Below are 15,053 nucleotides of genomic sequence, written 5' to 3' on the forward strand. Positions count from 1 at the left end.
GTTTAAATTTTGATATCAAACCGTTCCCAAACGTAACAAACGAATATTTCATGTCAAAAAGGTGGCCACAAAATGGCTAAATTTGAAAAAAACTCCATGTTATTTCTATGGGAAAATTTAACTTTTTCACCAAAAACACTGACAAATTTATGCAAATGAAAACCACCCTTAGCAACTTTATTTTTTATAAAATAAACTAATGAGTGGATCTTTTTGAAATCTTAACCACATATTCAGGGCCCGAATTGTAGTTCTGTGGAAATTTTTCAAAGCAGTTAATACGATACAAAAAAAGTTATAACCAATCAAAAAACCATCCTTATACATTAAAGTCGGTATGAAGTCTTATCTAAGAGAGCTATCGCTCTCCTAGAATTTTTTGACATACAAAATAATTATAAAGTTTAGAATTAAAAGAGATGGAATGTGGAATAATTCCATTTGTATATATCTATCTCCCCTGCCAATGAAAATGCTAATCACGAAGAGTCTTTATAAGATATTGTGAATGTGTGGTGTGCATGGTTGAACACAAAACGACGAAATTTTCACAATTAAGCTACCTATTGAAAATAATACATACTGATCTAATGGAGTGGAAATGTGATGGTCATGGTTGCTAAAAATTTACCAACATCCGTTAGACGACGAATATATTTCTAGTAACGCGTATTTCATTTCACGAGTACAAAATGTCTTTTCTTTAAATGATGTATTATTTAATCGATGTTCAAACTTTAAATTCTCAGTTACCGTATTACTGACCCTCAAAATCTTCAACCGTTATTCAGTATAATCAGGAATGCATGCAGCAAATAGGAATCATAGTGTAGCCATTTTCTCAATGTATCTAGGCGGGTTTTGTCGGAAGAGCTAGATTAATCACTATGTATGACGAATTTTACTTCGCGAATAATTTCTCGCTTCGCGTTGAATCTTGTACGCGCACCTGACCTCGCGTTAGTATACCAAAAAATGAAATCACAGTTAGAAAGACGTCAGAATTTTGACGCTTGACGGATAGTATTCAATCCCGGCCCTTAAAACCCGTATAGAAATAAACACGCGAGATATGGGGGAACAATGATTCCTATTAGCTGTATGTATTCCTAGTAAAGTAAAGATGGAAATTATTGTATAAAACACAAAAGAATCTTTACGAATCATAATACAATTCGACACAAATATCTGATTATAGCAAGACCTAGTTTTTCCTTGTTATATTGCTAAAAGAACCCCCAAATAAAACACTGTTTGAATATAAAAAGTTAAATTCCACATATCGTTAACCCCACCCAAACCATTACGCTACCAGGCGTTGGCAAAAATTTAAAACAAATGACGGCCACTTTTTTAAGAAAATATACAAGCCCAAACAATCATCCTCGGGGTAGTTCCGTTTTCCTAATTTACAAACACTCCCAAGTTTCCTTCAAACGCTAGTATGTCGCGTGTCCTCTAAAAAGCCTTTTTCTCCGAAAAACAAGCCGATGAAGCCAGTTTAAAACCTCAATATATTTGAAAATAGTTATTGCAATACGGCGAAACATTTTTATATGAAAGTTTTTTAGAAAGACCACTTAAATCCTGTATATCTGAGAAACACGATTTTCAATTTTAATAGAATTTGATATTGTATAAAGATTGGATTGAATTCTTCGAATTTGTCGAATTACCCGTGACTCAAGCTCATAAATATCAGTTGCCAAAGTAGAACCAATATTTTATGTACTAAGCATTTTTTATTGCAAGAACAAAATGGAAAACAGAAAGTTTTGAACTTCCAGCGTGTACATTTACTTCAATAAGCCGGGTCAGTTGATTATCTAACTTATAATTAACCCATTTTATCTAAATGTTGGAATATATTAGTATTAGTTCATACAAATCAGCGCGTTAATTCCGTCCGCCCTAAAAGACTGAATCCCGTTATAACTATAAAAATTTACCCCAGCTTTAAAATGGACACGGATGGTTGTACGATGATCAACATCTTTTACAAAGGCAATCTTCCGTTTCGCCTTTGTGGTTACGGTTTCATGGTCGACAAGAAGTTTAACTAGTACGGACGGTAGATTTTTTGAGCTCAGTCATCATTTGCATTCCCCTTGGTAAACGATAATATATCTAGATAAATTTATTTCTGATTCGTGGCAGTTTTGTCGACTAGAGTAACCTCCCCTCCGGGTTAAGTCTTCGGTCTGTAGTATTCAGCATTACCAGAAGAGGGGATGGAAAAGTTTAGAAGAAAATTTGGGTGGGATTTGGGTCCTTGCAAATAGCAATCTGCGTAAAGCACGCTGAATGCCATAGCGGGTTTGTCTAGGTCAGTAAGGAGAAAAATCAGGTATTAAGCGGAGTGAAGTTTCGAGCGTCAATCTATTCCTTCATTAGATTCGGAGCGGCACAGTTGTCATTTCGAATTTAGGAACTTAAAAAGTTTCCCATTTTCCCATATAAACTTCGTTAGCTTGATGACGAAGACATTGAACTGAATTTTTTTTTTCAAAACTGGTGACGATTTGTTCTTTCGAACTATCTAGTCGTGTGTTTCGTTTATCGAAAAGTTAAACAAAATTAAAACCTAGTTTAAAATTAAATAACTTAAAAAAGTTCAAGAAATGAATATTCAAGCTTTATTAGGCGTTCTGTGCTTCGTGGCCGCCGGTAAGTTTATTTTACTTTATTTTCTTATTTAATATTTTTTTAAAACAACACAAAAACACAAGAATGCTTCGAATGATGATAATAACCATATTTTAAATTTAACGAAAGTTGATAAACATCTACATAACAATTTTTAAAAAAGTTAGAATTATGAAGAAAAAAACTTCTGAACCCAGCTGAATAACATTTGACTTCTAAACATTGATTTGGGATTCATAACTGAATGTTAGGATTGTTAGAAGAAAAAAAATCGCGCTTTAATACCTGATTTTGATTTAGATAACAGGATTTTTAGAGAAATAGTAACTAATTTAAGTGACGATATCCGAGTATATATAGTTTCGTAACTTGAGTTTATAAGTAAAACTGCTGTTGTCTTAGTATTAGTAATATAAATATCAAAGCTTTTACTCGTATGCAGATTAAGAATGTGGCTTTAAATTCCTTCGAGGGGTGGTGGCTAGTCCCTATGCTAGAGCTAAAGGGTAGCATCCTACACTAACTATTACCATTCGCCTCGTTACGTTTTTAATGTAGATAGTTTTAGGTTTGGTAGTTAATTTTGATAAGTAAATCCATAAAAATACTCCCTTTTCCGTTTGGCTAGACACTCCATGTTAATATTTTTGTGGCATACATATTCAGTAAAAAGCTCGAAAGGGACCTAAATGCATTTACGAAAACCTGTTTTCCAGTGATAAGTTCTCTCTCCAGCGCTCTTTCTTAAAAAAAAATTAAAATAAAAACGACTAAAAACTTTTTTGAGGTATTTCTGTGATTATAGCCCAACGATTTGGTTTTATAATTACTTGTGGGTTACTTAGTTATTATGAAATTATATGTTTAAAATAAATTATATCGAAGTAATGTATTTAAAACATATTTTTTGAAGTAATATGTTTAAAATATATTTTTTAAAGTAATGCATTTAAAATATATTTTTGAAGTAATATGTTTAAAACAAATCATATTGAAGTAATGTATTTAAAATATATTTTTGAAGTAATATGTTTAAAACAAATTATATTGAAATAATGTATTTAAAATACATTTTTGAAGTAATATGTTTTAAAATATATTTTTGAAGTAATATGTTTTAAATATATTATTTTGAAGTATTATGTTGAAAATATACTATTTTGAAGTAATATGTTTAAAATATATTATTTTGAAGTAATATGTTTAAAAGTTTTTTTTAAATACAAGATATAATTTACTTAAACTCAAAGAGTAACCCGTAATTTCTATATATTAGAAACACGGGATAAACAGCGTTGTTGGCCATAAAACATTATGCCTTCCCTTTAAAACTAAACATTAATGCTGTCTTGATATACTGCCGTATTTTATCTTGATTTGACAAGTTGTTTAATAAGGAGCTTACTTTTACCCTCTAGAAAGCAACTTTCACGTGTAAGAACTTGAATGGATAAATCTGGAATTCTTGTTTATTGCGGTATATCTAGGAAATTTTCCATCTCTCTTTTTATTCGACACTTCCCCGTAATATATATATACATCTAGACAAACTAGTTTTATTTTTTAGTTTTTATTCTTTCTAAACCGGGTATTTTGTACGTTAGTGAACGCCTCAACCTACATTGGGAAGACTTTATTTTTCAAAACTTCTTATATTTAAAAGTGGGGAACTAGTTTAACCAAAAAGGCCGGTTTTTTCGGTTTTCGCCCTGTAGCAAGAAATTTCTTTTTTTAGGTTTTGTGTAAGTGAAAAAGTAAGATTGTTTTAGGGTGGGAGAAATTTGAGGTTTGAACTTTGTGCAGTTTCAAGTAGAGAGTTTTCGGTATCTAGGACAAACAAAAATCTGTTCAATTGAACTTTATTTGATGCTTCATAGAAATTCAAATTATTTTGGAAAAGCGGTTCCTAGATTATGGAAATTACAGATATATCAGGTTATTTGAAAATAAAGTAGAACAAATTTCTTTTAAAACTTGGAAAATTGCCTGTGTATTAAAAAAAATTAATTTTTTCAATTACTTACGCATATATGTATGCTAAATTAAATAGATTTATAATACACTAGTTAAAAAGTTAAGGGAATTTTCATTTAAGTGATACTTTTCTTTCACGTTATCAATAGCAAATTTCTCTACAAGTTAATTGAAGTTTAAATTTCAAGCAAATTTAGTTAAAGGTATTTTTTCACAGTTCAGCGCACCCCATACGCGAGTAAGAAAATTTAATTATTAGTTTACGAAGTATTAAAACCATTGAAACAAAAAAATTGTTATTAGTTAACAAAGCGTAAAATTATCTAAGCTTTCTAGGGTACTACGGTGTATGTTACACTCAGTTTTACTTTTTAGAAAGAATGTTAAGTATTTAAGGTGTTAGACAAATAATTTGGGTTAATTGATTAGAAGGCGACGTCACCGATCTCTCTTTGGGCGGATACCCCGAATTTTTAACGACAGGCATATTTTTTTTTTATAAAACTAAAAAATTCCCAACACGGAAATCTTTTCGAAATTTTCGTGATAAGTTAACTATATTTTTCTTCCCACTAGTTCCAAAATACATTTAACTCAGGGCGGCGAAAACAGGTGACACCTATAAGGTGATATCTATTTCTAAATTAAGTGAAAGTACCTTCATACTTAAAGACGATAACGTGGGCCACCTTTTAATAATAAAGGAAGTGATGTGAAAATTTGATTAATTCACTCCTAGAATCGAAGGTTCATACTTAGAATGTATGTGTATATATAACAAAATAATCTTAGCATACGCGATCAAAAATGGAACTTCAATTTTCCGGGAAAGTTTAATTAGCGGACATTTTTAAAGTTATTTATTATACGCAGCAACTCATTTATCAGGATTAAGTAACTTATATACATGCAAATTTAACTCAGTGAATATCCTAGCCGATCCTTAAAAGACCCTTTTTTAATATTTAACAAAGGCCTTCAATTTCGAGAACACTCAAATCGTAATAGATGTTAAAACTACTTTGACAATAACGGTTTTATTACTGTTGGTTTAAATGCACAATTATAAAAATAATATACAATTTATTTAATGACGCTGTTACATATAGATTTGCGTTCCAATTTACTCATCTAAAGATCATCCGTCGGCACAAATTATCCTTAATATAAAAAATAAATTAACACCAAGATTCACTCCACAACAAATGAGAATTTATATAATTAATTCAACTTCCATATTAATTTTAGGAACCTCATTTTATTAAAACTTTTCCTCTTTTTACCGCCTGCTGGCGAATAAAAAACCCCAAAATATGGATTTTTAGTTCATTTAAGCCACGTAAATATAGTATATCAAGCGCAATAAGGGATTTGAATTAGAAGGTATTCAAATACAGAAGTGCCTCTTTAAAAAATTCACGAAAGGTCATAGTAATTTATACGTCAAAAATTACCTACAGAATTAAAAACCATTTACTTAAACCGGATTTTACTCGAAAGCTGAATATCACAAATTATTAAAATTAAATTAATTAATTAATTAATTAATTTCTTTATCTGTTTTTGGATAAACTTTTAACGCATGACCAGGGCCGGAAATAAGAAACATTTCTTATATTACATATGTCCAGTGATACCCCCTTTGACTGGAAAATTTATAGGACATTGTCCACTGGAGTGCGCAAAATATGTGTCACGTCTTTTATCAAAACTTCGGAAATCATACTGGTCAACCGTCCAGTGACCCCTTAGTTTTTAAAAAAATTATGAGGCATTTTAAACTTTTATTGGACAATGTACAGTGTCCTGTGCTTATTTCCGGCCCTGCGCATGACAGCAAAGGAAATTGTTCTAACAATAAAATAATGGGAGAAACTTTTCAATGATTATATTGAAAGGAAAAAATTAAGAGTTCGAAAGTATTCAAAAAATTATGTTCGATTAAAAAATTTAAAAGCTTTTCTCAAAATTATATTTTTCTGACCCCCTGACTCCCCCGTTTGACCATATGAATGGTTTCTAATCGCGTTGGCATCTATACTAAGTGAGCTTTGTATATAAATACTTTCTTTTGCTGTGTTTCACTGTTATATGAAAATCATCATTTGCTCAAAAGCGGTCCCGAAATGCTTTGGTTCGTGTCAAAAATGTTGCTTAAACATTTTTCGGTGGGAATTTTGAGTAAACAAATATCCTTAGAGACAATATAAGATACTCAAGTGACGTGTACCAACCTAAATTTTCTTTAAATCGCTATACAATAGGAACTCTTCAAGAAAGGTATTAATAAATCCATACATCAATTGTTTAACTGAATCGAAATCTTTCAAAACTAAAATTTTCTCTGAGTGACAAAACCAAAAAAATATTTGTACTTTGCGCATCTATCGAAATATTCTGAAACTCCATTTCATAAATGATAGCGCTCACATTAAAAAATCGACAGACGATTATAACCTTTCCCTAAAATTTGTTATGGCTTATGATGGTAGTTTCTTTAACGGTTCAAGAATCAAAAAGCAAATTTTTCAAGTTAAAAAACTGATACCAAAACCTGATTTACAAGAAAACTAGTTTAAGTCGAGCGCCTTTATATAAAGAACACTTGCCAACACTCCACTTTTCTAAAAAAAGGTAGTAAAATATCGGAGGCGGAATTTTCGAAGGAAGATATACTGTATACCATTAGCCTAAATTTTTTTTTAAATTTGAGTCGATATAAAATATAAAAAGAGGTATAAAAAACAGCAAAGAAAGAGTAGAAAGGAAATGAATTGAAAAATGCCGGCAGGCAAGGTAGTTATTGCGGCATGATCTACATCTTTTAAATATTTTTTTGACACAAAACGCAGTCATGCTTCACATGATGCTTTGAAAAACTATTATCCATAACGTTTATTGGCTTGAAAACGTTTACTTGAATAACGTTTTACTCTATATCTATATTTATATTGTAATTATGACAATTTATTTTATAGAACAAATGTTAAGAACATGTGTTTCATGAAAAATATTTTCCTATTAATTAAGCGATATTTTGCGATATCTTCAAATATCGACACCTAGACGGCGCCACACTTAAAAAACTACTTTAATGTAGAAACAGTGACTACGTTCCTAAAATGTAACGCTCAAATTCTCAAGAATAATTGACCGAAACCCTAATTTCAGGGCTGGAGAAAGCAGTGTAGTGCATCCCTAAATCACAAATCGCTTCATAATTCTTTATTAGGAGAACTAAACGACGAGATACATGTTAAAAGATGTCTCCATATATACCCATGTATATTCGCCTTAAAAGCTATTATTGCGAAACAGGAAAAATGACTTACGTGGAAAATGACTTTCGAATGAGTTACAAATTTATTCACAGTGGGATTTCAATTTGATAACATAGTGTGTAAATTATTTCTAAAGCCACTGAACTATTTATTACATAAAAAGAATTAGTGCTTGGGTTATCTGTAACTTACTTTATTAAAAGAAGTCTATTTCTTCTATGAAATAGGAATAAAATCGTTGAATACACCATAGATTCGTACGTTAATTCGCGTTCGAATTATATTATGCAAACATAAGAATATGCTTAATCATATTTTCTTGTAAGGTTTATGAAGAAAATTATCTGTTCATATGTTATAGGAGAAATTTTATTTCGCGACAATTTGTGAACAAATCGAACTCTTAAGCTACATCTTTAATATGGTGTCTACAAAATATTATTATTTTAGGTTTCTTCAATACGATCTCTTTTCTAAATAAAAAGTTATATATAATATATATATATATATATTATATATATATATATATATATATATATATATATATATATATATATATATATATATATATATATATATATATATATATATATATATATATATATATATATATAAAATAAGAAGGTATAATTTTCATTTGGAAAAGACTTAATTTTTAAGTAAAATATTCGTAGTTGAACGAGCCTTTCTTTGCTTAAGAGCCTAGAAACGCATAATTTTAAGTGTTATTTCGTAATAAGTAATAAATATGAGAGACTCACTTTTAAAAAGTATTTTAAGATCAGATACGGAAGTAGTCGTTTGGAACAAAAAAAGAAAAACATAAGCCGCCGGTAGTCAGTTAACCTTAATGCAGGACAGCTTTAAACGAAAACCATAATAAATAGGCTTACTGTGCTCATTTTAACCTTACAGACATATAAATTATCTTATATTTGTGTCATTATAAAAGAAATTTACCCTTTTATTGCAGCTTCGGCTCAAGGATTTCAATGTCCAGATGCCTTTGGTTTCTATCCCCACCACAGAAGTTGCGACAGATACTGGGCTTGCGATGACTATAACGCGACCCTCAAGGTTTGCGGAAATGGTCTGGTTTTCGATGATTCCGACTCTCTTCGCGAAAACTGCGCTTATCCATTCACAGTATCTTGTGGAAACAGAACAGATCTTGGTAAGTTTTGTAAGGAGACTGTCATTCACCAACCGAGATACGTTTTTAGAGAGTTTTCGTTGTACTGATTATTATACTGATGCAATATATTGAAAGGTAAAGAAATCGGCAAAGCCGTTTTCACTCCATATTAGTTACACCTTCATTGACTGAAGTCAACTGACCAATTCATTGATTTCGGAACACAACGATCATGGGCTTTATAAGAAGCCTTTTCTTTATCTTGCATCATTATCCTACTCTTTTAATGAAATATCTTACTAGCCTTAAATATGGGGGGAACAGGGCATTTCCACAGCAACTATGAAGTCATATTAATTATTTTTAATCTCAATTTATTTTAGAGCCTCCGATAAGTACTCCTCATTGTCCTCGTTTGTACGGAATCTACGAAGATCCAGCTAACTGCCGTGTTTTCTACTCTTGTTGGAACGGTGAAGCCTCCAAATACGATTGTCCACCTGGTTTGGCTTATGATCAAGATCAACGCGTCTGCGTCTGGGCTGATCTGGTTGAACGATGTGATCAAACTGGTAAGACACACCTTTTGGGTTAGAACTCGATAAAATAGTAAAAAATGTTGGCTACGCCAGTAACACATATTTCGTACTTGCTTGGGAAGCAGACAGGGATATTAAAAACGAGTTTGTTGACCGTATGCGCCATAAACCGTGAACAAAAAACTGGAATGGGCTTTATTTTTAACCAGTAATAACTTGATTGAGAAGCAATTTTAAAAGTGTTTACCCATTGTTATTTTTGTTAAAGCTTACTAAGAGTAAAAAAATACCCTTCTCCTGAGTAGGTTTATCGGAGTTAAGACCAACAAAACTAAATATAGGGTATTTATAGAAGTGAATCTAAGCCTTATTAGAAAAAAAATAATTTAAACATATTTACATTGTGTGTAAATTTTTGGACAAGTCGTTACGTTTCAAACTCTCAAGGCAGGGCTACCAATATATCAGCTGCGGTTTTCCCGGCCATGATGAGTCATAAATTACTTTTGAATCTTACACGTGCGCGCCTTTAACCGGAAAGTTTAATTTTGATGTGTAAAAAACACTTTCTTTTAATTTGCAGAAGTTGCCGAAGGATTTGTTTGTCCAGAATCTGGAGACAGTGATCAACCCGGTCATTACACGCGTCACGCTCACCCAACTGACTGCAGAAAGTTCTACGTCTGTATCGAGAGCATTCCTCGACCATACGGTTGCAGTTTAGGAACAGTCTTCAACGTTGACAGCCTCCAATGCGACGAACCTGAAAACGTTCCTGGATGGTAAGTCAATTAACTATCGAACGTTAACTTCTGAACTCTATACTTAATCGTCTTTCTTGCGCAGTGAAAACTACTACGCTGACACAGATCTCCCACCTAAGAAAAAGAAGAAGGAATCTAGCAGCACCAGCAGCGCCAGCAGCACCAGCCGTAGAAACTCTGACAAAGAATAAATTACTTGAAAATATATATTTTCCTCTCCCTGAGACAATACGAACTCTTTCACCACAATTCACTTGACATAAAATTATCAAGTATTCCGGTTAATGTAGCATTGATATGCCGAGGCATTAATTGTGGCCAACAAATTTAATTATTACCCTTTTACCCATCTCTCGACTCATGTACGACAAATTTATATCGGCTAGATAAAAACTTGTACTAAAAAATTCATTATTAACTACCTGTGGTTGCCAAATCATTGCAACTATGGAAAACAGAAAAAAAATTATGAACCAATATATTAGTGTATATTTTATGCTTCAGATTGAAAAAGGCGGATGAAAGCTTGAAAGTAGTATTATTAATTCTGTTTTCAATTAATTAATTTAACAAAGTTTCACGAGTTTGACAATAAAATTTTATTGATATGGGGGAAACAATATCATTCCCAAAGGAAAAAACTTTATTTTTTAAGTTTCTCATAAAGTTAATTCTGAGACGAACAAAAAGCCATCTAAACCATTTTTTTACAACCAGTGTTAAATTTTCATTGAAAATAAATTAATATTACAAACCTGAAAATTGATTGTCTTGCTTCAGAACAGTATGAAAAACAGTAATTATAAACCTCCCCTTTCCAGAACGAGACTCCCTCCTATACATCCTCTTTGTTTTTGGGTATGTCAGTGGTTCTTAAAACAGCATGTCCTAATTCAGCTTGTGTCAAATAGAGATTTCTCATATCAGCTATTGCCCAATCAACAAATCTTTTGAATTTTTATAACGGCTCAGATCTCGTTCTCGGGTTTTGAGGCTTGATTTTGTCATGCGCAGAGCCTGTTTCACCCCAAGAGTCAAGGTGGATTCGCAAAGGCGCTGAAAGCTGAAGCTGAAAGTCGAAACTGAAAGCTGAATGAAAAAATCAGTTTCAGCGGACTCTTTCGCAAAGAGGCAAAAACTGGTTTTTTAAAGCTGAAGCGCAAAGCAAACGCTGAAAGCAGGCTGATTTTAAGTTTCAGCCAAGATCAAACCGAGGTTGATCTTTCAGCTTCAGCGCCGTACCACGTGATGCCAAGAGCCAATCAAAAAAGGGGGCACTGGGGTGACGGTTTTGAAATTATTTACGCGGGTATTTTAAAACGGTGAATATCGTGTCTCGTTATCTTGAAAATGTTTTCTGTGAAATAATTAATTAAACAAGAAAACGATAACAAACAGCGAAAAATATTTGAGAGAAGAAAATAGCAAAAAGGATAGAAATGAGATAAAATAACAATATTGTGGAAAGAGGTTACAATAAACAATCTAATTAGCATAAATTGGAAAAGTAGCAATAATTTCAGGTTAAAACATATCCAATTCAGTAATATTTTGGAAAAGGGAGAAATTTACTCAGTTGATAAACCTTGATAATAACCAAAACATGCGCACATTTAGCCACTCATCTATTTTTCCCCATTAACAGCCAAGGCTTATCATTTGATAATCTCCTTCAGTTTTTCTGTTTTTCCAGATGGGATGAACCCACCAACGGTGCTTTTTCCGCAAAAGGTTTTGGGTTCGTCTTTTTCGTTTCAAAAGTAATAATTTCTTTTTTAATAATAATAACAGCAACAAGTTCCGATTCACCGACGTCATTTTATTTCTATATTTTTGTGATGAATCCCTAGCGGTTGTTAATATAAACTGCTGCTTTGCGAAAGGTACAGCGCGAAGCTTAAACTGGTTTTTGAAGATGAAACTTTTTTTTTGGAAAAAAAAGCGCTCAGTTTTTTTCAGCTTCAGCTTCAGCTTTACGCTTTTTGAGTGGTTTCAGCGCCTTTGCGAATCCACCTTTAGACTCTAATCCAATAAGAACAAGATGGCCCAAGGGCCTTAAAAGTAGCCACATCGTTATCTATTTAATTAGCACATAAAAAGAAAATAAATATAAAAACCCCAAACATACAAATTCAGAAGTATCCGACCCCACAGATAAAAATTCAAAAGTATCCGACCCCACAGATTAAGAGGTACCCATCCCACATCACCCCGACATTTTAGAGATAAAACTAAACGATAAAAACTCGGGGTTTCTATTAAGTCTCTATGGCTCAGTGGTAGAATGTATTTCTACTGGGTTCGATTCCCGGCTGCGATCTGGAAAAAATTTAATTAAAATTATATCTCTAACCGAGCCCAGCTACCCCTATGGGTAGGTTGTGGTAATATAGCGTTCCTTTTATGCTAAAAAATCACGATAACGAAGGCGAAAACTCCGGCCACAACTACTACTACTACTACTACTACTACTACTACTACTATTACTACTACGGCTCGGGTCAAACTAAGAGCCTCATCGTATACTACGATGTGGCTAAAAATCAAAGAAATTTTTTTGTCGCTCAACGACAGAGAGTACTACAGTCAACTTTGTTAGTCACGTGGTCCTATCCATTAGATGGAGACGAGACCAGGCCAATTTGTTTATTTGTTGGTTGGGTCTATTGTCAAAATAATACCACACACGTTAGGGTAAATCGGTTCAATGAGGGCGATACCGGAATGGTTATTAGTGTTAATATCAACACAGCAATCCGATTCTCATTGGACTTATGGTGTGAAAGATCATATAAGGTGAGGTTTGAATACGGTTACGGTTAAGTTTATCTTAGGCCAGGCTAGGATTGGGTTAAGATTTGGATTGTTCACGAGTTGAGCTCAGCTGTAAGTTTTTTTCACCAAAATTCCACATAAGTGATTTCAAACAAGATTTATACTTGATAAGGCTCTAGATTGCCGTTTCTCGAAGGAAATGGGCTCTTCAGGTATAGTACTATATCGTTTCGAATAACACTAGGTTTTGATAGTTTTAAATATTTGAAATTATGAAAACTTGAGTTTAATGAGTTGTAGCTTGTAGCAGGGATAGATTTAATTTTAGAACAGAGTAATCAAGGCGCTCGTCAAATACCCGGGCCCCTACCCCCGGAACGGGGGGGCTATGAAAGAAGAAGCGGGTCATAGCGACAAAGGTGAAAAGGAATTTTTTGCCGTCCACGTCAGCAACGTCATCAAAACGTAGATTAAGTGTGCCAATAAGATAATTTAAAATTTTCATTAAGTTTTGGAGGGAGGGGCTATGAGTCGGACTTGAAGTAAATACTAACTGTTCTCCATTCCTGCTTCTAAACATCTGTCCATGGTTGTAGTTCGTTATTTTGAAATCGTAAATAAAATAGGTCCTTTGGCTGTGATGACGTTATAACAGTCGAAAAGATCTGTATCCTGTCATTTCTTAGTGCTAAGCTTAACGCGTCAACTTTTCAAACATTGATATTTCTTTTTATAAAATTAACGAACAAAATTTGGTAAGTTTTCTTAATATTTTCTTTTTATTAGCCCTAATCGATTAAAAATAATTTGCTATACCATTTGATTCTTCCATTTTGGTCAGAATACATATCACTGTTTATTGTAATAAGTTAATTTAAAATGTATAAATGACCAGCCTTACAGGTAACACGTACGCTTTTAAAAATAATGCATATTTCATGATATAATATTTTTGGCAAATGTATTTCTGGTGAAACAAGTTGGGAAAACCAAAATATTACCTCTCCGAGTCAAGAGGTCTACTACTACAAAGTTATTTACCTAGATATGGAATTATTTCTCTTTTTTGAAAAAAAAATTTACGAAATATTGAAGCAGTATTCCAAGCATAGCGAATATACAGTAAAGCAGACGACATTTTACATCCAATAAGGATAAATCTTGGACACATGGAAATCAGTTAATGGCAAAAAGAACAGGAAATGAAGTCTACGCTTCAGCTGTTTACCCTATATTCTGATAGCTACATTCACAACTGGTTAGCAGTGTAAACACTATCGTCTCGTCTCACCTCAACAATATTCTTAGTTTCCCAACATGAGTGTTAACGTTAAATAATACCAAAGCTAAATTGTAGCTAGACGCACTGATAGTCAATGCGCACCATAAAGAGAATAAAAACTCTGTAGCTTAGCCCTACTAATCTAATTGCCACCATGATCTTTTCTTCTATTTTAAAATCTTAACCTGATTATTTAAGAGTGTATTTAACTTTCGGCTCACTCTGAACCGTTGATGTCTCTTCATTTCAGACACGAAAATCAAAACCCAAAGTTTAAAAAGTCGGTGGTTCTGGACAAATGCCATCTCTAAATAATAGCTGGGCCAGTTTAAAAATGCTTGGGGGTTTAATGGAATTGTGCCCACTTAATTATTTAAAAACGTTCCATGGCTAACCATCTTAAGTAGCTAATGTTCAGCTTTAAATTAAAATTGCTAGGGGCTACATGTCCAGTTTTTTATAAAAAAATTAATTCTTTCTCAGTCCAAGTCCACTCAGGGCCGGAAATAAGCACAGGACACTGGACATTGTCCAATAAAATTTAACTAAAAAAACTAAAGGGGCACTGGACGGTTGACCAGTAAATGTTTCCGAAGTTTTGATAGTTTGACTTTGAAGACGCGACACAATTTTTGCGCAGTCCAGTGGACAATGTCC

General features: G+C 32.8%; 1 protein-coding gene and 1 long non-coding RNA gene across 4 annotated transcripts; one reads left to right on the forward strand and one right to left on the reverse strand.

The window, feature by feature from the left end:
• Positions 1-1,983: 1,983 nt before the first annotated feature.
• Positions 1,984-11,101, forward strand: Gasp (Chitin binding Peritrophin-A domain-containing protein Gasp). Its single transcript, XM_089852280.1, has 5 exons — positions 1,984-2,667; positions 8,875-9,075; positions 9,420-9,608; positions 10,159-10,357; positions 10,422-11,101. The coding sequence occupies exons 1-5, from the start codon at positions 2,622-2,624 to the stop codon at positions 10,528-10,530; spliced, it is 744 nt and encodes a 247-aa protein (XP_089708406.1). The 5' UTR covers positions 1,984-2,621; the 3' UTR covers positions 10,531-11,101.
• On the reverse strand, positions 8,505-10,538 carry LOC149719734 (uncharacterized). Of its 3 annotated transcripts, none has more exons than XR_016374670.1 (5): positions 10,401-10,538; positions 9,976-10,338; positions 8,862-9,758; positions 8,663-8,762; positions 8,505-8,603 (listed from the first exon to the last, which is right to left on the reverse strand). It is a non-coding gene; the product is annotated as an uncharacterized LOC149719734 (long non-coding RNA). The 3 variants fall into 3 exon arrangements; XR_016374669.1 differs by having other exon boundaries at positions 9,823-10,338; XR_016374668.1 differs by having other exon boundaries at positions 8,862-10,338.
• Positions 11,102-15,053: the final 3,952 nt, after the last annotated feature.

Source organism: Phalangium opilio, unplaced genomic scaffold (assembly GCF_054372755.1).
Source record: "Phalangium opilio isolate 3A_F unplaced genomic scaffold, DU_Popi_V2 ptg000002l_1, whole genome shotgun sequence".
Classification (NCBI taxonomy): Eukaryota; Metazoa; Arthropoda; class Arachnida; order Opiliones; family Phalangiidae; genus Phalangium; species Phalangium opilio.

What these genes read in the sequence shown, in the direction of transcription:
- Gasp (XM_089852280.1), top strand. Translation starts at nt 2,622, where the DNA reads ATGAATATTCAAGCTTTATTAGGCGTTCTGTGCTTCGTGGCCGCCG. An exon ending in TGGAAACAGAACAGATCTTG is followed by an intron (nt 9,076 to 9,419) that starts GTAAGTTTTGTA and finishes AATTTATTTTAG; the next exon opens with AGCCTCCGATAAGTACTCCT. An exon ending in TGAACGATGTGATCAAACTG is followed by an intron (nt 9,609 to 10,158) that starts GTAAGACACACC and finishes TTTAATTTGCAG; the next exon opens with AAGTTGCCGAAGGATTTGTT.